The sequence below is a fragment of the Chlamydotis macqueenii genome, chromosome 4 (genome assembly GCF_036417535.1).
Source record: "Chlamydotis macqueenii isolate bChlMac1 chromosome 4, bChlMac1.mat, whole genome shotgun sequence".
Classification (NCBI taxonomy): Eukaryota; Metazoa; Chordata; class Aves; order Otidiformes; family Otididae; genus Chlamydotis; species Chlamydotis macqueenii.
The window spans coordinates 68,044,544-68,068,386 of NC_141559.1; the positions used below are offsets into that span (position 1 = coordinate 68,044,544).

Sequence of the window (23,843 nt, forward strand, 5' to 3'; positions counted from 1 at the left end):
CTTTTATTCAGTGAGGTGCTTTTAGATGCATAATTTAGAATGTATGTTCTGATTAGAGCAAATGCTAGTCTAGATGCATAAGAAATAATTTAGAGTATAGTCTTAAGCTGAAATGTTTGTACTTGGGTTATGCTTAACATAGGCAGTAGGTGGCAGTCTTTAATATGTTATTGTGCTGTTAATTTTGAGCTGAATTGTAGATTTTCATTATGCTAAGAGAGTTTTCCTAGCTGTGTAAAAAATAAATAGCTATTTTAGTTTTAACCTAATGACAAGTCAAATTCTGTGCTTATTTGAAAGTATCTGAACGAATGCTATTGCTAAAATACTAAAATTTAGGTAAATGAAATAGATTTTAACCTGTCATTTGGATCTTACTACTTTTTCTTTTTAAAAAATGTTCTTCAATTGTTCAATATACTGAAGAAAGCAACACTGAAAATACAGTGTACACTTACATGTGTGTATATATATGTACATACATCTGCAATGTCGAAACTGTTATTGATCTATTGAATTTGACTATGTTAACTTTGAAGTGTTATCAGGTAAGATGCAGTGAAACTGAGATCGTCTTGAGTGGAGAAGGCTTTGTTTCTGTAGTAACTCCTGGAGAAATTTCTTTTGTCACGACTTCCTCAAATGTTCATGGAATTAATTTTCCTAGAATCTCTTTACTTGTTCATTACTTGAGGCTGTGTCTGATTCATTAATATTTTAAAGTTGATGGCTTTTTATTGAACAGTTCACAATTGGTTTTGTCATATGTAGTGGAACTTTTTCAGATGTAATGATTCTTACTTCCAAATATTGAGAGCCTGCACTTTACTCTTTGTGATTTCTTGGTTTTTTTTTCTAGTTATGCTGATTTAATTTCTATGGCAAAAAAAAGATTTGGGATTTTCTTCTAGCTCAGGATATATATATTTTTATGTGTTTGTAACAAAATAGAATTCAGTAGGTAAAACACATCTGTAATTACAAAAGGTACTTTCAAAGCAGGTGGCTCTTTATCTTTTAGCTTGCTCTTCCTCACAAATGTCAAGTAAGTATTGAGAGACATAACTAGTTGTTATCTGAACCTGCCACATCATATTCCATTCTGTGTAGTAAATAAAAGTGCTCCTCCCTTCATCTTGACTTTCTTCGCTGCATCTCAGTGAAGTGATTGAGCAGTGAGCATTCTGTCTCCCTCACAGTTTAGTCTTCATTTATTTCTTCATAACTCTTTCTGCTCTTTTCACCTTAGAAAGGGATTATATTACCCATTATTTTTTTTAAACTATAAAACTAAATCCTATGTAAGATGGGCTGATTCCTGTCTATGGTATTGTGTGCAGTGCTTAAATGTAAGGGGAGTGCATTATAACCTCTTCAGATGTTTTAATATTCTGTTTTACATGGCTCTGAAAGGGAACAAAGAGTAATGTATCTTAAAAAAAAATGTTTCCTTTTTCTGCCTAGACAGTGTAAGTACTTCAGTTTGACTGCAAAGTCATTCCTCCTCATGTGATCTTGCATTTTGAGCAAATTTAGTGCTGTCTATTTGTTGGAGCTACATCTGTGTTAACGTAGCTGTTTTAGAGAGACTCTAGGACTCTGAAAACTTTAGTCAGAAGAATCCAAGATTCTGTCATTAAGTAAACTAAACTGCTGTTTAAATTGCTGTGGTCAAACTGGCAGAGGCTGAATCATCAGATTGTGATGGTTTCAGCAGGTGCAACTTCATTAGTGCTGTGCTCTGTAAATAGTTGAGTGCTCTTAAAAAATTAAAAAAAAAAAAAACAACAAAAAAAACCAAAATTAAATTACATCTTCTGAGATTACAAAAAAAAAAATCAGCTCTACTATATTTTCTTCCAAGTTATAGAAGGAAGTATCCTCAATTATTCTCTTTGAATGTTTTAAACTACTCCATTTTGCTAAAATATTCTTTGACAACATAAAAGCATGTACTTTGCTTGAACAGCAAATCTAAGGTAGACAGAGAAGTGGACCTGGTGGAGTTCTCCTCAGAATTACAGTCCTTGATGATAGGTTCCTAAAATGAACTCTACCTGTGATTGAAAGGTACACTTTCCTTTTACAATTCAGACTAATTTTTTTATTAACTCATAACCAGAGATTCTGAGCAGATTAATATCTGTGCTTGTTTTGAAACACTTTTATCGAGCTAACTTCTTGTTTTTCTTGAAAATATATTGCACACCAATAAAAGCTCTTGTAGGAGTGTAGAAAAGCTCTTCCGTTGTAATTACGCACTTTAATTACGCTTAAAAGCGTTTTACATCTTGTCCACAAAGCAAGTAAGGACTTAATAGGGAAAGTGAGACTTTGTTTTGTAACCTCTAAATTCTAGCTTTCTCAAGAAAATATGGAGGTAGATTATGAATTTTCTTATGTGTGAAGATTGATTGACAAGATCTTTACATTTCTTCCGTATGGAAATACATATAGATTAGATATGTTTTTCTTTTGTTTTGGGGAAAAGAGAGCAGAGTATGTGAATTTAAGTCCTGTCAGCAATACCATAATTAGCTTCAGTTGTATTATATATACCTCTTTAAATTCCCATTTCCCTCCTGTGAAATCACAGATTTGCGCTTTTCAGTAGAAAATAAATAGAACAGTGGTACTTCAAGAGAGAAACTGTAGAAAGCAAGCATGTCAGGGAAAAAAAAAAAACCCCAAACAAACAAAACCAAACAAGTATACTGACGTTCTCGTTATGGACATTATTTTGTTCATGTTATCAGGTTATTAAATAAATTTGACCTCTGTTGCACCCTTATTCACAAGCTAATTTTTTTTGTTGTTGTTTTTGCTAAGGGCTATAGCTGTTAAGTACATACACTACCCATTGTCTGCTTCAGTTGACTGAGAAAGTAGTGCACCTGTCCACCAAAATGTGTGGCTTTCTACCAACCAAAAAAAAGGCAGGTGCATTCAGTATTTTCTGTAGCAAACTCTCAGATCAAGTACTCCTTTCTCCTTTCCATAGCAGTGCATAGCGTAGCAACATTACAACCTTCTCTTTCTTTCTTTCTTGTAAATCAGACCGAAGGGAAGAGCACTTTCACTTCCTTTATAGGATGGAATGTGGTGTCACAGGGATTCCTCCTTGGTGAGTAAATCCTGATTTTCTTTTTCCTTCTATGCTGTCAGCCAAATTCGCACATCTACATGTAATCAGTAAAAAGACTGATTACAAATGACTAGTATAGCTAAATTAACCAACATAGTTCAAATGAGAGACCAACACTTAGTTTTAATAGCCAACACATGAAATTGATTCAGTGCTCTTTATGGTAGGTATATTTTCGTATGTATCTTTGCATTATTGTGGACATAGGTTGTGACCTTTATAGATTTAAAAGAATTTTTACATAGAGTGCCTGTGGACCAGTTCGGCCCATTTAAAATAGGATATCTTGGAAGAACTCTAGCCCCTGCTGTACTTGATTTATAGTGCCTTAAGCTTTGCATTTATTCTAAGTGACACTTCAGTCAGGTTCATAGGTATTTTTTTGTGTGTACTTCAAGCAGGTTTCTGTAACGTTTAACATAAATTCTGGGGAGTTCTGAAAGTTTATTGCCAGACATCTTAGTATTAGACTTGAAGTTGATTCTATGCATAATAAAATACAACACTTAAGCATATGTTCATTTACTGACTCAGTTGTAGTTGACTCTGTTATAAAAAAAATTAAAAGCTTAATGAAAGATAATTCTAGTTGTCACTTATTTGAAACTGCATTTTTTTTTTTATTTATTTTGAGGCAGCTCTCATGGGGGCCTAACAGCAAGGTTGGTTTTGTTTCATTCTTAGCATGGTCTCGTGCTGTGTTGTGTGCATGTAGAGATTTTTTTTATTGTTTGAGAAACGAAATGCCATCTAATCTTGGCAAACTTAACTCTCAATATCTTAGAAGTCTTAATTTGGGATGTATTTTTATCAGCACTTAGTCTGTATATCTCACAATTTTGCAACAGTGAAGTCCTGCATCCTTTAAGCTGTATCTCTTTTTAAAGTCTCAAACTGGATATTAGATTTGATGAAAATAGCTTTTCTTCCTGAAGCCAGACTTAATTTTGAGCTTGAGCATAGTTGTAGGAAAACATTTCCAATAGACCACATTGCGCATTTTGAAAATGTTTAGCGTGTAGCTGTATGAACAAGTATGCCCTTCAGACAAACTTGCTTGGGTTTTGTTTTTTCTGACATCTTTGTTTAGTATGCTAATGGGAAAATATCTCCTTATGTGTTAATCTGATCATTCTTGTTAATGCTTCATATAAGATTAGAAATTTATGATACCATACTCCACTAATGAAGGGTACATTGAAGGATAAAGACTTTGATCAAGACTAAATAGCTACATGTGAAACAAAATCCCACAGTTCAGTTTTCATACAAGTATCTGTAATATAGAAATGGTGAAAGAAAAGATATCTAAACAAAACTTTAACTAGACCACCATTTCAACTGAAATACATTATTAATTAATACCTCAATGGTTGTCTAACTTTTTCAAAGTCTTACTGTTGAATAAATAATACAGTTAGAAAAGGGTTGCTGTAAAATACTTGCTCGAACTTGTAATCTGAGTGCTAAAACACTTCTTCAGTGCATTATTAGCCAAACGATAAACCTATATAAATTAAAATATTTTTAATAGTGTAAAGTACAAAAACATTTATAGAAGTAATTCTGTTATCTGAAGAGTTTATGAATGTATATGTATGCGAGTGTTTAAGTTCATTATTTTATTAAGATTTAAATATCCATCTAAGGCATTATTGCAATGACAGTGTATTAATATCTTTAAATTACTGTATCTGTGGCTTCAGTATTGGAAATTTTGTCTGTGATAACTGTGAAGGAGTAGTTGTTTAGAGTAATCTGAATTATTTGGATGAGACTGTACTAAAGGAGCCACTGAAAAATGCAGTCATCCCGTTGGACATCTTTAAACTGTGAAACTGAACAAGAAAAATGTATTGGATTCCTGTTGGTTTAAAAACAAAACAAAACCAACAACCAGAAAACCAAACAACTTTACAAAGTGACTGGAAAACCATATCTAATCAGGCTTTTCAGAAAGCCTGAAAGACAAAAGTGAAAAAGTCATATGATAGCACGTGACAGTCTGTGCAGAGTTGAGTTTATACATGCAGCGTGCTTATGCATTTATGCTAAAGTAATTAAGTACTCAAAAAAGTATACGTGTCTGCAGATTACTTTGTTTACAATATAGTGAAAACATTGTTCATTTTGCAGTGACAGTTGCTGAAAAGCATACCATAAATGACTGTAGTGAGATTTTTTCAATTTTTTTTTTTTTAATACAGTAAGAATAAATTCTTATTTGTCCTGGGGTGCATTTTGTGTTCCAAATGGTTTAACCACTTTTTTTAACCAGTAGATGGAGATAGAACTCTTATTACTATATGAATTGTGGATCATGGCCTTTCAAGTATGGTATCAAATAGACATACCTTGAAAGTGGCAGTGAGGTAACTGGTTCCTGAAACTTCCACTTCTCTAAGGAGATTGGTTGTGACGAACACTATTTTTCACACCAAATTTTTTTTCACTGTGTTCTATGTATGCCTTGAAGTAAGTTTGTCTGTTAATTTCGCAACACTTGTGGAGTGTATTTTCTTAAAAAGTCACAAATGAACATGAAAAAAATTAGATTTTTTTTTTCTATTGTTGTTCCTAAAATATAGAGAACAAATTTATGGGTAGCCAGAATATTTTGCAGTATTCTAATTTGGTAGTATTTTAATTTAATTTTACAGAATAGCAAAGTAATCTTCCTGTTTATACGGGAAGTTGCTTGTTTTTAGTTTTCTAAAGGGGGAGGGCATATGCAGTTCCAGTGGTTTTCTAAACAAAGGAAAGACTTGGATTCACACTTCCTAAATGTGTCTCAAGGTGGACAAAACTGGAAAGTTTGAAGAATGACTGATAAACCTTGAGCTTATGGATTGTGTTGAAGAAAGTAGTTTTTTTTTTTCTGTAATAGACCAGTTTTCTGAATTCCTAGCTCTTGCTTGATGTCCCTAAGTGCACTGTTGAAGTTTTGCCGTAGTTTTGGTTTCAGCTGCCTCCAGCACTGCATGATAAGCATTGAGCTTGGCATGCTTCTGCTTTTGTTAATTGACTGGGCTGAAACAGAAGCATGGTGTGGTGGAATAAGGATATATAGTAGTAAGGCTTGCACATCACTTTCTTAAATTGAAATGAATAATAAACTTGTATATCCCCTTAAGACTGCACTTGTGTAATTATATTGTTTGGAAACATAAGGGCTTGTTTCAGTGGAGATTTTCTGTCAATTAGTAGACGTAATGGTAAATGTACCCAAAGGCTGGGGAGTTTGAACATCTTGTTAAGTATGTGCTGTAGAATATTGAAGTCCCTGCGTGTGTTTTGTTCTTTCGTGTCTTAATTTGCTAGTTAGTATTACAGGATAAGAGAGTGTATCTGTAGAGGAATGCTTGGATTTTCACTCTGAATTCATGCAGATTGAAGGATCATCTCATGTTTAAAAAGCTTAGTGTCTTCAGCAGTAGTAATAATAAAGCAATACAAGATTTTACGTAGCGAATAATAAAAAAAATGGTTACTATTAAGGTACGTTGAAGTAGTTTATTTTTAAAATGTGATTCCTCAGTAGTCTAGTCTGTACAGCTAAATGTGGGAAGTTGAGGCTTAGCATAGTGAAACCAGTTGTAAAATTCCGTAAAGAGCATCTTGGAGAGCATGACTTACAGCAAAAATGTTAGAAGTAATAATGTCAGAAAATAATTAGGTGAAAAGACAGAAATCGTGTATCTTAATAAGGTGCATTTGAAGGACAGTTATGAGATGTGAAAGTTGTAATTTAAGTTATATTCAGCTGTGCAATCAGCCAAATTGGGAAACAATTCACATAACATTATTTCTGGAATCCAGTAGGATATTAGAAGAAGTGCATCTTGGACAAAGACTCTCATGATACTATCTTTTAAGACTAAAGCAGAGGAAGTGATAATATTTCATTCACTTCTGCAGCATCACTGTGCCTGGGATATCTTTGAAGGAAAAAACCCAACTGGTTTCTGTAGAAAGATTCTACTGCTTGCTGTTTTGTAACCAGAATTATTAAATATAAAATAAGATTGTTATACTTGTTATTTATTGTTCTCCTTTTCTCACTCATGAGAAAAAAACACCTTTAAAAAATTTTCACATGAAACCTTTCCCTCTGTATTCTGTCACACTTAATGTACAACTGTAAAAATAAGAAATCTTTTGAAATGAGCTAAGCTGTTTTAACTTACTGTATCTCTGTTTAATGGTTTCTAGAGTTGTACAGTAGTTCAATATTGCCTAATTCTTACCTCTTGGCTCCCTAGATTCAAGTGAGATAGTGAAAGTATTATCAGCACTATGCTATGTATTTCTTATTGTTTACTGACCTTTGTGTAGTTTTCATAGCTTGACTGATACTGGTTTGGGTTTTTTTGTTAGTTTGTTTTCTTGGTGCTTTTTGGGGTTTTTTGTTTTTTTTTTTTTTTGAGATTCTGTAGTACTCACGGTGTGGATGAACACAGCATTATTAATTTATATGTGATATTAAATTTGAAGTCTGATTATGTAGTGCTCAAGATTGTTCTGAAAGTACTTTCCAGTGTTGGCACTGAGTAATTACTGGAGACAATAAGTAGAAACATATATTAAGAAAAATGACTGCAGAAAATGTGATGTGTGTAGTGGATGGGCAGTCTTTTAGACTTTTAATGACAGGCGTAAAATCACATCAGCCTACTCTGTTTATATGTATTGAACTGTTTAATGCGAAGGATAGGAATGATTTGTGGCAAATAGATTGAACCAATGTGAGCCTGATCATATGCTAAAACTGCAATGTTCAGTTCTCTGAACACAGACAACATCATTTCATAACTGCAGGCTTTGCAGTTAGCTCTGTGTATTTGCCAAAAGGTGACAAATCATTAATCTTAATCCATTTACTTGATTTCCTTGTCTTTGTTGGAAATAATTATCCGTGTCTCATATTATATTCAGTGCTATACCTCAAAGTCCTTTTGTAAATTTTATTAGCCAAAGCAGAAAGTGATTCTGCTGCAGTAAAAGTGCTTTTGTGGATTTATGTAGTAGTCATGGTTAATCTCTCTCAGTCGGAAACGTGTTAGTTGTAGACCATAATTACTTGCCTGTTCAATATGAAGAAGTTTTTCTTAGTGTACACTGAAAGAACACTAGAATATATTTTAAATGCCAGGATCGTCTTACTTTTTTTGCTTTCTAGAAAGCAGTTTTGTGTACTCAGCCTTTGCAATAGTCCATTGTACTGACTAGGTGTTAGAGATGCTGACAGTTCTTCTATCAAAGAGTAAACTGAAACTGTGAAGATTTTTGCGACTTCTTTTAAAGATTTGATTTGAAGAAGTTGTCACAGCATTACTGTTGGTTCTGCTTCTCATGTGGATGAGAAGCGCAAGAAGTTATTGCATAACTTTGAATAGAACATTAATGTAGTCTATTTTTAGTTAAAATATAGGAAAAAAATTGAGTATTTACTGCAGTTTTTCTAGATATACAGGTTACTGAGAAATGACATCTAAGTCACTTGAGAGGTAAAATTCTCTAAAAACGTTGTTTGAATGTACTCTGTTCTACAAAAGCTTAATTCCTGTAAGGCACAGGAATCAAATGTAGTTGATCTGACCCTTTTGGGCAGCCCTTCAATTGAATCGTGGTGATACTCGGTTTGTTCTGTACCCACTACATTCTCAAAATATCTTCATCTTTCCAGTGTATAGGATGCTGTGTGCAGATTTGGATGCACCTTTATATGGCATTGTTCCCCTCAGTTAGTTTTTAGAGATGAGACCGCCTTTAGAAGAGCCATTGTGCTCTTGTGTAGTGTGTTCTCAGAGTCTGTATTCCCCTCTGGCTGCTATCTGCTTTTACATCGGCTTCTCCTAAGTTGGTTTTACTCAAGTGAGTGTAGTCATACCGATTAAAATCAACACAAACAGTAGAGTGACAGGGTTAGCAGTACAAAATAGCTGTCTTGTGACAGTGCTGATGATTGAGCATCTTTTGATGTTATTTGCAAGCCAGAAAACCTTTAACCTTATAATTTTCTGTCTGTATTGATTTGTGGACATCAAAGCGTTTTCCTGTGAGAATCTTTCTGGACTGCTTCAGCAACTTCATGAACAGGTCCTGCTTACTAGTACATTTCAACAAGAGACCATCCCATCGTAAAAACTGATACCTTGCCAAACTTTTAAAACATAAACTTTTGAAGTGGAAGTCGCTTCTGCTAGTCAGGTTTTCCTTTACCAGGTACTCAGTACTTCTCTAATGGTAAGATAGGTGTTTGCCAGAAGAATGAAGGTGCTGATTTTCTGAGTAACAAAGTCTGATTCTCTTTTTCAAATGCTAACACCTGTCATTACTGTTGTGGAGTAATAATCCCTTTACCACTTTATCCCAATCTGTATTGCAGAGTATGAGTATTGGCTGGGGGACTCATACTGAAATGACTTCGAGTATACTTCCAAAGTTGAAGTAGGTTGGAGAAAAAGGATCATGCTGTATATGAGTGGTAATCATAATCATGGGCTTCCTTAAATCCTATAAACGTTTCAATATGTGCTAATGTATTTAAACCAGTATAATCGTTTAAGTGAGATGTCATTAAATAGAATTATAGAATGGTTAGGGTTGGAAGGGACCTTTAAAGGTCATCTAGTCCAACCCCCCCCCCCCCTCAAGACACAGGCACATCTTCAACTAGGTTGGTTTACTCGGAGCCCCATCCAACTTGGCCTTGGACACTTGCAGGGATGGGGCATCTACCACTTCTCTGGGCAACCTCTTCCAGGGTCTCACCACCCTCACAGTGAAGAATGTCTTCCTTATAGCTAATCTAAATCTACTTGCTCTCAGTTTAAAGCCATTACCCCTTGTCCTATCACTACATGCCCTTGTCAGAAGTCTCTCTCCAGCTTTCTTGTAGGCCTCCTTTAGGTACTGGAAGGCTGCAGTAAGGTCTCCCCGGAGCCTTCTCTTTTCCAGTCTGAGGAGCCTCAACTCTATGTCTGTCTTCAGCCCTCTCGTCATCTTTGTGGTCCTCCTCTGGACTTGCTCCAACAGGTCCACGTCCTTCTTATGTTGGGGGCTCTAGAGCTGGACACAAAATGTAGTTTTGTGGGTTGGAGAGGATGCATTTGTGTGTGTGTGTCACGCGAAGGCAGAGTCGTAGGTTCTTTAAGCAGCAGATAAATACTAGATGTGCTGGAAAATGGACACTTTCAGTTTTCTTTAAGTTTTAAAATTAGTGTTTTCACTTAAAACTCAATTTGTAGGGGGGAGGAAGGAAGAAAATTCACTGAGGCTTTTTGTCAAGGGCTTACTCTGAAATGAAATGTGGCATGGTTACTGTTACTAGATTACTTCTGAGAGTAAGAAAATGTCTCTTAGCGTGAGAAAGCCACTCTAAGCAGTTCTGGTGTGCTGGATCAGGCTGAATTCTACTATCCCGAATATAATTAATTTTAATGCAGATTATGCAGTAAAAATTATTTAATAAAAAGAGGAGTTACTCTCTGTTCAAAGTGTAATACTGTAAATCTGAGAGTTCTGGAAGCTTTCTTGCTCACTCCTAGAGTGAGTGTGATCTGTTTGCCCGTTGTAGAATGACACTGTGTGGTTCCGTGAGTGTTATAATGCATGAATGCTGTCTTCAGGGCTTTTTTTCTTTTGAATGGAAGACAACAAAGAAACCTGAAATATAGCACTGTAGCGCTGGTGTTGTATTTAAATAGAATGAGGCAGGTACCTGGGATTTTTTTATTTGTCTGAAGGGTCTGTAGAATGTCTTGACTCCCAGAAGTCATAAGTAACTGTTAGGGTGTTTTTTAAAAACAGCAGGAATTTTTATCAACTTCCTCTAATTTTTTTTCTAAACTTGTTTATCAGTTTATGGAAGCGTTGTTTAATCTCTGGATAACCTAGTGAGTTAAGAATACAGAAAATGAAAATTCATAACTTGCATTATACTAATTGGTTCTGACTGTAGTGACAAGTTCTGCAAAAGCCTTTCAGTGTATATTAAAAATAAATACATGTAATTAGAAATTATTTCTGTATTTTTTTATAATCTCAAATAACTTTTCGATTTAATTTAAAGGCTTTTAAAATGCTTTGCATCCTATTAATTATAAACTAAATAGACAAATACTGCCTTGCAGTTTTGTTATGCTTATGGCTGCTATTGTGGCAATTGAGATAAAGCCATTTTCTCCCTGTACTTTTAGTTTATAGTATAATGATTCGTTTAGTCTTCTGGGACTTGTGGGCCTGTAGAAAAAGGAAACTTCTGCATTGGTTCAAGATCAACCTCAGGCTCTGATGTCAAATTGTTTGCATTTACTGCTGCAGAGCTGAGAGCTAAAAGAATGCAGGGAGTTGTGTTTAGAACCTGTTCCTCAGCATCTGGTTCATTATACTGAGACTGAAGATGACTGCTTCATTTCTTTTTCTTTTGGTTATAGCAGATGCAACTTCTGTAACTGAGGAAGTCAAAATGATAAGTAGAATTGGCTAGAAGAGGGAAGGTAAATTAAAAACCAAACATACGTGCGGAACGTTCTTAGAGTGGGAACTCTTACCCAACAAATGCAGTATTCTAACTAAATGGATGTGGCAGATAAGAGAATGTGATTCTGTTCAGGAGTGTGTGTCACAGTGAGGTGTTCCTTATGTGTTGGAGTGAGGGGCAGGGGAAGGGACAGGAATAAACTGTATTAAAATATATTCTTTATTAACAGCTTTTGTAAATTCCTATTGACTTGGTAACATTTGTATTTTGTGGGGATGTGACATTTAGTGGAACTTTTTGCCCTTTGTATTTCAGTGATAGACGTTTGCTACAGCCTGCTCAGGTATGTGACATTCTCAAAGGAGTTATATTGGTCATCTGCTACTTCATGATGCACTATGTTGACTACTCTATGATGTATCATCTGATAAGAGGACAGTCTGTCATAAAGCTCTACATCATCTATAACATGCTTGAGGTAAGAATGTTGGCATCAGAATATCAAGCACGGTTGTCCTGGTTTCAGCAGGGATGGAGTTAATTTTCTTCTCAGTAGCTGGTGTGTTTTGGATTTTGTGTGTGAAGAATGTTGATAAAAACATTCTGATGATACGAGTTGTTGTTAATGAGACCAAGGACACTGTCTGGCTTTCCAAGTCTCGTTAACGTGCAGATGCGGGAAGCTGGGCAAAAGACAGACAGAATAATTGATCCAAACTGGCCAAAGAGAGTATTCCATGCCATAAACGTCATGCTCAGTATATAAGTGGGGGTTGCCCTTGGGAGGGGGCATCATTTTCAGTTATTCCTTTCCTTGTCGGGTATCCGTTTGGGCACCCTTGGCATCCTTTTCTACTCTCTTGCTTGCTGGCATCGTTCCCTCTACCTTGCTAGCTTGCTCTCCCCCTTTGCTTGCTGCTCGGTGTTGTTCCTGTGATCGCTGCTCAGGACGGGCTGCGTCGGTCATTCGGACATCGGGTGGTGAGAAATTGTACATTGTTCATTTTGTATATTTTGTATATATTAATATCCTTATACCCTGTTAGCTTTGTAGTTTTTAGTATTTTCAGTAAACTGTTTTTATCTCAACCCACGAGTTTTCCTTTCTTCCCAATTTCTCTCCCCTGTCCCACTAGGTAGGGGCAGGGTGAATAAGAAACTGTGTGGTGATCCGGGCTAAACCACCACAGTCTTTTTGGCGCCCAACGTGGGGCTCGAAGGGGCCTCACTAGATCAGTCGTGAGATCATCGGACCTTAGTCTGAGGATCCAAGGTTCAAGCCCCGGTCAGTCCCGAAGGGTTGAGATAAGGACAGGTTTGAACACAGTGTGTTGAAAACAGATTTGTTACAAGTGTTCATTAAGCCGGTTTGGTCATCGCTGGGCACAATGTTATTTTATTTGTTCTCGCAGTTGTTTTTAGAGCTGTACTGGATAGCACCCTACTTGCCGTATTTTCTGTTTGTCGGTGTTTGTGCACGCTTTATCAATGATGTGTGTTGGATCAAAGGTATCGTTCTGCTGTGCTATGCGGCACTGATTTGTTTAGTGAGATTGCTGGTAACGGGACCATTTTCATATTTGTACTCAATGGCGGCGGGCAGTGTGCAGAGCGAGGAGGCAGAGGCAGCTCCACCCGGGTATTTCGGGAGCCATCTTGTGGGTGTTGTTTGGAACTATACCTGTTGTTTTGTTCCGGGAAGCCAGGCCGCGGGGGGAACATCTGTTTACAGCTTTCCCCACCTCACCAAGCTAATTTCAACAGCTTTTGAGAATTTTGAATACCCTTTTTATACCCCTACCACCATGTTCATGGTGACAAGTCTCTTGCAGCTATCTCAGATCTTGATATTGATGAAGTTTAAACAGTTTTTTAAAAGTATTATGGCTCCTCCAATCCCTGCAACAGACACTGTGGCTACTCAAACTGCTGCTACAAATACTGCAGCTACTTCAGCCGCTACGGCAGGTGCTGCAGCTACCCCAGCCCCTGCTACAGGCACTGCGATTGCTTCAGCCCCCACGCCAGACACTGTGGCTACTCAAACCTCAGCAAGCAGTACCAAAGAGAAACCGAAAAACCAATCATCTACACCAGTATCAGTTGCCCCTGTACATAAGAAATACACCAAAAAATCAGTTCGCATAGTGAAAGATGATGATGAACCAGGCCCATCACATGATCAGGGAGACACAGAAGGGGAGGTAGTCACCCGATCCCTATCCCTGAGTGAGCTGCGAGATATGCGAAAAGATTTCAGCCGTAATCAAGGTGAGCAACTTGTCACCTGGTTGCTCCGATGCTGGGACAGAGGGGCCAGTAGCCTGGAATTAGAAGGCAGGGAAGCCAGGCAGCTGGGATCTCTGTCTAGGGAAGCAGCCATTGACAGGGCAATTGGAAGAGAGTCAGCAGCCTGCAGCCTCTGGAGGCGACTCCTGTCAGGTGTGAGGGACAGGTATTTCTTTAAGGAAGATATTGTATGCCACCCAAGCAAGTGGACCACCATGGAGAGAGGTATCCAGTTTCTGAGGGAATTAGCTGTTCAGGAGCTGATTTATCATAACCTGGATGACCCACGGACATCCGTAGATCCAGATGAAATTGAATGTACCCGACCCATGTGGCGGAAATTTGTACAGAGTGCACCATCATCGTATGCCAACTCATTGGCAGCAATGAGTTGGAAAGATGATGAGATGCCACCAGTACGTGCAGTGGCTAACCAGCTCCGACAATATGAAGACAATCTCTCTTCCCCGATGCGGGCCTGTGTCTCAGCTATAGAAAGACTGACTGAGAAATCTGAAAGCCAGTTTGAAAAACTGTTAGAAAAACTATCTGAGGTGTGTGAGAAACTCGAAGATTCTTGCTCCCCACCTGCACGGACTAATATCTCAGCTATTAGAAGAAGACCTCATCCTCCTCCTGCTCAAGGGAGACGGTACACCCGACGAGATGACCTATGGTTTACCTTGCGTGACCAAGGAGAGGATATGAGGAAGTGGGATGGAAAGCCTACCTCGGCCCTAGAAGCACGTGTACGTGAGTTGCGAGGTAAAACAATCACAAAGGGAGGTTCTTCCAGGCAATTTGCTGCTCCAGTCTCCAGTGGGCAGTTCCCCAGACAGCGTAGAAGGGCTGATCTCACCTCTGATCCTACGGAAGGAACTTCTGATTCATATTCACAGAAAGTGAACAGAAAATATTACAAACAGGACTAGAGGGGCCCTGCCTCCAGCCAGGCGGAGGAGAGGGACAACAGAGTTTATTGGACTGTATGGATTAAATGGCCTGGCACATCAGACCCACAAAGGTATAAAGCTCTAGTAGACACTGGTGCACAGTGTACTCTAATACCATCAAGCAATAAAGGGGCACAACCCATTTGTATTTCTGGAGTGACAGGAGGATCCCAAGAACTGACTGTATTGGAGGCTGAAGTAAGTTTGACAGGGAATGAGTGGCAAAAGCACCCCATAGTGACTGGCCCAGATGCTCCATGCATTCTTGGTATAGATTACCTCAGGAGTGGGTATTTCAAAGACCCAAAAGGGCACCGGTGGGCTTTTGGTATAGCCACCGTGGAGGCAAATAAACAGCTGTCCATCTTGCCCAGACTTTCAAAGGACCCTTCCGTTGTGGGAAAGCTGAAGGTTGAAGAACAAAAGGTACCAATTGCTACTACCACGGTGCACCGGCGGCAATATCGCACCAACCGAGACTCCATAATCCCCATCCTCAAGCTGATTCGTCGACTGGAGAGCCAGGGAGTGATCAGCAAGTCCCGCTCACCCTTTAACAGTCCCATATGGCCAGTGCGAAAATCTAATGGAGAATGGAGACTAACAATGGACTATCGTGGCCTAAATGAGGTTACACCACCAATGAGTGCTGCCGTGCCAGACATGCTAGAACTTCAGTATGAACTGGAGTCAAAAGCAGCCAAGTGGTATGCCACCATCGATATTGCCAATGCGTTCTTCTCCATTCCTCTGGCACCAGAATGCAGGCCACAGTTTGCTTTCACTTGGAGGGGTGTCCAGTACACCTGGAATCGACTGCCCCAGGGGTGGAAACACAGCCCCACCATTTGCCATGGACTGATCCAGACTGTATTAGAAAAGGGTGGAGCTCCAGAACACCTGCAGTACATTGATGACATCATTGTATGGGGCAACACAGCAGAAGAAGTTTTTGAGAAAGGGGAGAAAATAATCCAAATCCTTCTGAAAGCCGGTTTTGCAATAAAACAAAGCAAAGTCAAGGGGCCTGCACAAGAGATCCAGTTTTTAGGAGTAAAATGGCAAGATGGACGTCGTCACATTCCAATGGATGTGGTCAACAAAATAACAGCTATGGCTCCACCAGCTAACAAAAAGGAAACACAAGCCTTTTTAGGTGTTGTGGGTTTCTGGAGAATGCATATTCCAAATTACAGTATGATTGTAAGCCCTCTCTATGAAGTGACTCGAAAGAAGAATGATTTTAAATGGGGCCCTGAACAACGACAAGCCTTTGAACAAATTAAACAGGAGATTGTTCATGCAGTAGCCCTTGGGCCAGTCCGGACAGGACAAGATGTGAAAAACATCCTCTACACCGCAGCCGGGGAGAATGGCCCTACCTGGAGTCTTTGGCAGAGAACATCAGGAGAGACTCGAGGTCGACCCCTAGGCTTTTGGAGCCGGGGATATAGAGGATCTGAGGCTCGCTATACTCCAACTGAAAAAGAGATACTGGCAGCATACGAAGGAGTTCGAGCTGCTTCAGAAGTGATTGGTACTGAAGCACAGCTCCTTCTGGCACCACGATTGCCAGTGCTGGGCTGGATGTTCAAAGGGAAGGTCCCCTCTACACATCATGCAACTGATGCCACGTGGAGTAAATGGGTTGCACTGATCACACAGCGAGCCCGAATAGGAAACCCCAATCGCCCAGGAATCTTAGAAGTAATCACAGATTGGCCAGAAGGCAAAGATTTTGGAATGCCGCCAGAGGAAGAGGTGACACGTGCTGAAGAAGCCCCACCATACAACAACCTCCCAGAAAATGAGAGGCGATATGCTTTGTTCACTGATGGATCCTGTCGTATTGTAGGAAAACATCGAAAGTGGAAAGCTGCTGTGTGGAGTCCTACACGACGAGTGGCAGAAGCCACTGAAGGCCAAGGTGAATCAAGTCAGTTTGCAGAGGTGAAAGCCATCCAGCTGGCTTTAGACATTGCTGAACGGGAAAAATGGCCAAAGCTCTATCTCTACACTGACTCATGGATGGTGGCAAATGCCCTGTGGGGGTGGTTAAAACAATGGAAGCAGAGCAACTGGCAGCGCAGAGGCAAACCCATCTGGGCTGCCGCACTGTGGCAAGATATTGCTGCCCGGTTAGAGAAGCTTGTTGTAAAAGTACGTCACGTAGATGCTCACATACCCAAGAGTCGAGCCACTGAAGAACATCAAAACAACCAGCAAGTGGATCAGGCTGCTAAGATTAAAGTTTCCCAAGTGGACTTAGACTGGCAACACAGAGGTGAACTATTTTTAGCTCGGTGGGCCCATGACACCTCAGGCCATCAAGGAAGAGACGCAACATACAAATGGGCTCGTGATCGAGGGGTGGATTTAACCATGGACACTATTGCACAGGTTATCCACGACTGTGAGACATGCGCTGCAATTAAGCAAGCCAAGCGGCTAAAGCCTCTTTGGTATGGAGGACGATGGCTGAAATACAAATATGGAGAGGCCTGGCAGATTGATTACATCACACTCCCACAAACTCGCCAAGGCAAGCGCTATGTACTTACAATGGTGGAAGCAACCACTGGGTGGCTAGAGACATATTCTGTACCCCATGCCACCGCCCGAAACACCATCTTGGGCCTTGAGAAGCAAGTTCTCTGGCGACATGGCACTCCAGACAGAATAGAGTCAGACAATGGGACTCATTTCCGAAACAACCTCATAGATACCTGGGCCAAAGAGCATGGCATTGAGTGGGTATATCACATCCCCTATCACGCACCAGCCTCTGGAAAGATTGAACGGTACAATGGACTGCTGAAAACTACACTGAAAGCAATGGGTGGTGGAAGCTTCAAAAACTGGGACAAACATTTAGCAAAAGCCACTTGGTTAGTCAACACTCGGGGATCCATCAATCGAGCTGGCCCTGCCCAATCTGAACTTTTACATACTGTAGATGGTGATAAAGTTCCTGTGGTGCATGTAAGGAATATGTTGGGGAAAACAGTCTGGGTTATTCCTCCTCTGGGCAAAGGCAAACCCATTCGTGGGATTGCTTTCGCTCAAGGACCTGGATGTACTTGGTGGGTGATGCGGGAGGATGGGGAAGTCCGATGTGTACCTCAAGGAGATTTGATTCTAGGTGAAAACAGCCAATAATTTGAACTGTATATAATCATGTCTGTAGTTCTTTTATGTTCTATCAGAGGTAGTGCAGCAAGAATCACACTCAACAGTGAAGAACAAGCTTTGATGAAACCGAGCGATGTGCAGCAGTGATGGAGTCAGAACTGGTGACCAACAACTTCCTCGAGATCAACATCTTCAACTCGCAGACCATGGACGTGATACACCAGCCGCGCCAGAGGTACCAGCTACGAGTTCCAGATGCAGTATGTAACAACTTCACACTACATACCATCTCTCCTGCCCTGAGAGACTGCTATCACAGATGGGGCCCAAAGTCATGGACTAAATTAACTCAACAGACTCTGGAGGGATAGCTCATAGATTGAGATAGTGATATCTGTGTGTATATCTATAAGCATGACGTAAATGGTATGGAATAAGGGGTGGATACTGTCCTGGTTTCAGCAGGGATGGAGTTAATTTTCTTCTCAGTAGCTGGTGTGTTTTGGATTTTGTGTGTGAAGAATGTTGATAAAAACATTCTGATGATACGAGTTGTTGTTAATGAGACCAAGGACACTGTCTGGCTTTCCAAGTCTCGTTAACGTGCAGATGCGGGAAGCTGGGCAAAAGACAGACAGAATAATTGATCCAAACTGGCCAAAGAGAGTATTCCATGCCATAAACGTCATGCTCAGTATATAAGTGGGGGTTGCCCTTGGGAGGGGGCATCATTTTCAGTTATTCCTTTCCTTGTCGGGTATCCGTTTGGGCACCCTTGGCATCCTTTTCTACTCTCTTGCTTGCTGGCATCGTTCCCTCTACCTTGCTAGCTTGCTCTCCCCCTTTGCTTGCTGCTCGGTGTTGTTCCTGTGATCGCTGCTCAGGACGGGCTGCGTCGGTCATTCGGACATCGGGTGGTGAGAAATTGTACATTGTTCATTTTGTATATTTTGTATATATTAATATCCTTATACCCTGTTAGCTTTGTAGTTTTTAGTATTTTCAGTAAACTGTTTTTATCTCAACCCACGAGTTTTCCTTTCTTCCCAATTTCTCTCCCCTGTCCCACTAGGTAGGGGCAGGGTGAATAAGAAACTGTGTGGTGATCCGGGCTAAACCACCACAACGGTTTTTTCAGACTATCTAAAATATTGTTGTATTACAGTATTTGTACTTAGAATACAGCACATCCCCTGTTCTCACAAATGTGCACGCACCCGTGATAATAAGCTTAAATGCGGTGAAACAGACAAGTTCAAGAAAAATAATTTTTTTTTAGGTACTGTTTTGTATTGCATAGTTCCTGGAGCTTATTAATCAGTTTAGTTGAATGAAGATTGAGAACTGGAAATGGAAGAAATAATGTTTTAAATGCAAGGGGTGGAATGAATGAGGTTTAAACTCACTGAGAAAAGTAAAAACTATTGATTTGAAATAATAAGATCCTGAGAGAGAGCAGAGATGGAAGATGGTAGAAGACCATGGAATTTGGGTTTTAATTCTTCATTATAGAAGTAGAGCTTTCATTTTGTGCAAGGATATATGTTACTGCTTAACCTGTCTCAGTCCTGGCTGGCAGACAAAAAGCCCGAGTACATAAACAATAAGTTGAATGAAAATAGTGGAACAAGAAAAGGAAATTCTGGTTTGGAAGGTAAGATAAAGAAAAATTCTGGGGAAAAAAAATGTTTCTGTTTTGTTATTAATGTAAGGCATGAGGTTTTTAATTGCACTTCTATGATCAGTGATTTACAAAGTAAATAATGTTTTCTTAGCTACAATCTTATCTCCATCCTGCAAATATAGGACATTTTAGGAATACAACCTCTTAAAAGGATTCAATCAGAGCTTTGAACACAAGAGTTACTCTTAGGATTCTGAGGTCTCTGAATAATACTAATACTTGTTTGAACATCTGTTCTACCTTTGAAGACTGCTAAAATGGGGCTACACTTTGTACAAAATCTGTATATTTTGTCTAAAGACATTTGTCTATTCTCATAAAACATGAAAATGTGGCACAGTTCATTACCCTAAGTGAAATAAATATCATACGAGCCACCTCAGTTGTTTATTCATAGGGGTTTGTCTCCTTTGATTTTAGATTTGCTGAAAACTATATACAAATATTAAATTGGCACTGAGTTACTATGTGGGTTTTAGTGTTGGGAAATTTTCATCCATATATAGTTCCATAATCTATGAGAGATTATAACTTACTAAATATATCCATATGCTCAAAATAGTAATGTCTCTTTATTTCAAGACTACTTCAAGTCATTTCCCTTAAAGCTGAGAAAGTACGTAATTTGAAGAGAGGCTGCAGTATTTGCTCTGAATTGGAAACCATGTGCCATTACATTTTGAATGAAGAGAAGAGTTGAGTTTCTTTCCAAGTTTGTCAGAACCAGAAGTGTGTGTCTCAACTAAGATATGCTGCTGGAGTTGTTTTGATTTTGTTGGTTTTTTTTTTTTTTTTTTTTTTTCCTAGGAAAGGAGGAAGTCTGACCACTTACAGTTATTAGAAGTATTGCAAATTTGACTTTGAAGTTTGAAACTGTATTTAATTTCCATGGTGTCTCATGAAACCAAACATGCCAAGCAGAGTTTTTTTTTTAAGGATCTTTTTTACCGTGGTCGGTTGCAGCCACAGTATTGTCAGAAAATGTCATGGGAGCCCACTGAAAGACTTGGTGGTTAAGTCTGCTTTCAACAGTTTGACTGTTGGCTTGCCTAGACTACTTTGGTGAATTTTGTTGTAAGTCTTTGCTACTAATGCAAGCAATGCTTTTTAAGGAATGTTAAATACAGTTTTGGTTTTGTTTTGTTTTGTTTTTTTTTTGAAGTAATGAACTTTACGCTTTCATAAGCTTTCGAAATAAGATCTCTTTAATTTAGTTAAATTGCTGAGCAACAGAGATGTTTACAATGTCCTAATGTTTTCGGCTCTTGGCAAGTCCAGGGAATACTGTCCTGGACAGATACAAGGAATGCAAAATCTTCAAATTATGTGCTGAATGCTCCAGATAGACAGCCCAAGGGGAGCATTCAGCACACTTGGCTTAAATGGCACTTTTCTTTTTTAGATTCAGACCCACCGGCTCCTGCTCCTTGTGAAGCCCCAGTGTGCGTTACGCTGGTGACAGCACTCACCATGGAATTCTGCTGGAGCCTGGAGCCGGCATGTAGGGGTTAGGTAAGTCATATTTGGAAAAGCAACCAGCAATATTGTGTGGTGGGTTTTAATATTTTTCTATCCTGTCAGCTAAGAAACAAAGACTGCTTGAATAAAAAGGAGAGTAAAGCCACCATTTTATCTATTAAAACCCTCACAATATTGTGAACAAAATCTTAGCAAACTGAGCGTTCTGTAGTTGGTGTTACTACACCAGTTGTAATTACTCAGTGGGTCATCACAATGAGCAGGAACTAAATAATGCGGACCACCCTAATTTACAAAATTTAAAAGCCGAAAACAATACCACTGTAAATGTCTCTCAAAATGTTGGATTTTTGAACATCAATTTTCTGATAATTCATCAGCTCACAGTTTTGTTAATTTTATTTCCCAGATGATGCTTAAAGAGTAGCGTATAGGACAGTTTACTGGAGGCATCCAGTAAAATTTGTTTTAATTCAACCTTTATATTTTAGGAAACTTCAGTGAATGTTGGCTTGAATAGGTTAAAGTATATGGCTTCTCTCCCTTCAGTATCTTTACCTTTAGAATTCTTAATTGACCAAGTCAGGAAATAATCCCAAACCTTCGATTTACTCATATTGTCCCAAGAACTTATTTTCTAGTTAATGGGTATGGTTCAATATTTGCAGGTACATTGGGCACCTAGTTCTATATTGCTACATGTTGTTTTAGCATGACCAAAATAATTGTCTTACAGACTGACATTAAGATGAAATATCAGTTGTCTTTATTAAGAAGAGATAATAGTTTTTTTCATATTTAACTGTTTCAGTTTGGATGAGTTAGTAAGCAATGAAAGTTACCTCTTTATTTCAGCCAGACGTGTGCCTTGTTGTCCTCTGCAGCTTAGTTTTAAAATTACTGAACTGTAGTGTATAGACAGGGAAAAAAAGTCTTTCCTTATAATGATCTTCAGTTTTACATGCTTACTGGTCATTAAATGTTCAGAACTGGTGGAACTCTATGTGAACTTTCTTGCTGTGGTGTTGAATTAGAAGCTCAGATTACTTTCCGTGTTTTTCTTATCTTTAGAATTACTGCTATTTTTTTCCTACTTGTGCATATATTCTTTGGGTTACACTTCAGATGTTTGTAGGTTTTTTCAAATTTTTTTTTTTTTCCCCAAAAATTTCTAGTCCCTTTTGATCACTTCCTGTTGTGTTATAGTACTTTTAATACTTTTAATTTTGAATTCTGCTTTATGGAGAGATTTGTATTGAGCATATACTTTATTCTAAGATGTAAGGAAGCGGTACAGCCAAATCTATTTACAGTCCTTTTTGTACCCGTAAGATGATGTTGTTCCCTGACACACATTTGAAATTCACTTTTTTTTCTTTTTTCCACTATTCAACCCAAAAGGATGGGAAAAGACATTTAGGATAGCTTGACACATATACATGATGCTTTATCAAAGGCTGAAGTTTGAACTGTACTTGGATGTCTTCCAAGGAAGCATCTAAGATAACACTACATGGTTATATATTGTAAATACTGTTGAAAAGAGGATAGGAAATTTGAGAGGGAAAGTAAGCTACTGAGTATACAAAATGAACAGTGGCACTGTGAAATCCAGTGTGCAAATGGAATGAGCAAGACATGGAAAGTGATAAATATCTGAAATCCTTTTTTTTTTTTTTTTTTTAGGTTGAGCTGTACTTAATGTGCCATATTCAAGTGTTGGAGAGAAAAATATTGCTTTAAGTAGTAAAAAGTTCTTCTTGTTTAGGTGGCTGATCGTCTGTTTTCTTCATTTGGACAAGATATTTTGGATGCTCTTTATTGGACAGCTACAGAACCTAAGGAAAGAAAAAGAGCTCACATAGGTGTGATTCCTCACTTCTTTATGGCAGTGCTGTATGTCTGTATCCTTTTTATTAAATAAATTGCAAACTTTTCTAAATTAAATTACACAGTAATTGCTCTGCATTAATTTATCTTAATATATTTGAAAAATTTATCGTATTCCTAAATCAGTGTTTCTTTACTTTCAAAGCAAGATTGCCAGTCCTACAGGTTTTTAAAATGAATGAAAAAAACCTTGTAACCTACTTTAAAAAAACCCCTTCATAATGATATACCACTGCAGGAGTAGACAGCTTTTTTAATACCTGATGTGTAGTAAAATGGAAAACAATAATTGGAGAGTTCATGGAAACATTGATTTCTGATCTGTATTTGAGTATTTTGAGTCACAGGGTTTTGTTATTTAGTAGAATGTTACAAACAGCTAGCTTGAAAACATTTTCGTGAAACGGAAAGGATAAACTCATGTATATTCAGGACGCAAGTGATTTTAATATGCAGTAACCTTCCAGTGAATTGATGAAAGTGATCTGTAAAGAGATACATAGTCCAATAGATGTGATGGTGAATCTAGAAGTTTTGTATTTTCCTCTGTTTTCTCTGAAATCTTTAGACTAATTCAGAGTCTTTATCTCAGTTGTTCTTTTTTTTTTTTTTTTCCCCCATCGGGTTGTATTGCTGTTTCTCCTGAAAAATGTCATTGGGGTCTTTTAGAGGAAGAAAAATTAACTTAATTGTTAACATGCTATAAAGCACTGTGGGTACACTACATAAGTTTAAGTACTGTCTTGCTGTAAATATAATTAACAGGGAAATACAACTTTTCTGTTA

The 23,843-nt window shown here is 38.4% G+C and overlaps 1 protein-coding gene across 2 annotated transcripts in view; it reads left to right on the forward strand.

The window, feature by feature from the left end:
* TAPT1 (transmembrane anterior posterior transformation 1) overlaps window positions 1-23,843 on the forward strand; it is a 56,811-nt gene that overhangs the window by 12,724 nt on the left and 20,244 nt on the right. For both annotated transcript variants that reach the window (XM_086747053.1, XM_086747054.1), the window contains 2 exons: window positions 11,946-12,108; window positions 22,936-23,071. In XM_086747053.1, the coding sequence (XP_086603179.1) occupies window positions 11,946-12,108; window positions 22,936-23,071 (299 nt within the window). The remainder of the gene's footprint in view (window positions 1-11,945; window positions 12,109-22,935; window positions 23,072-23,843) is intronic.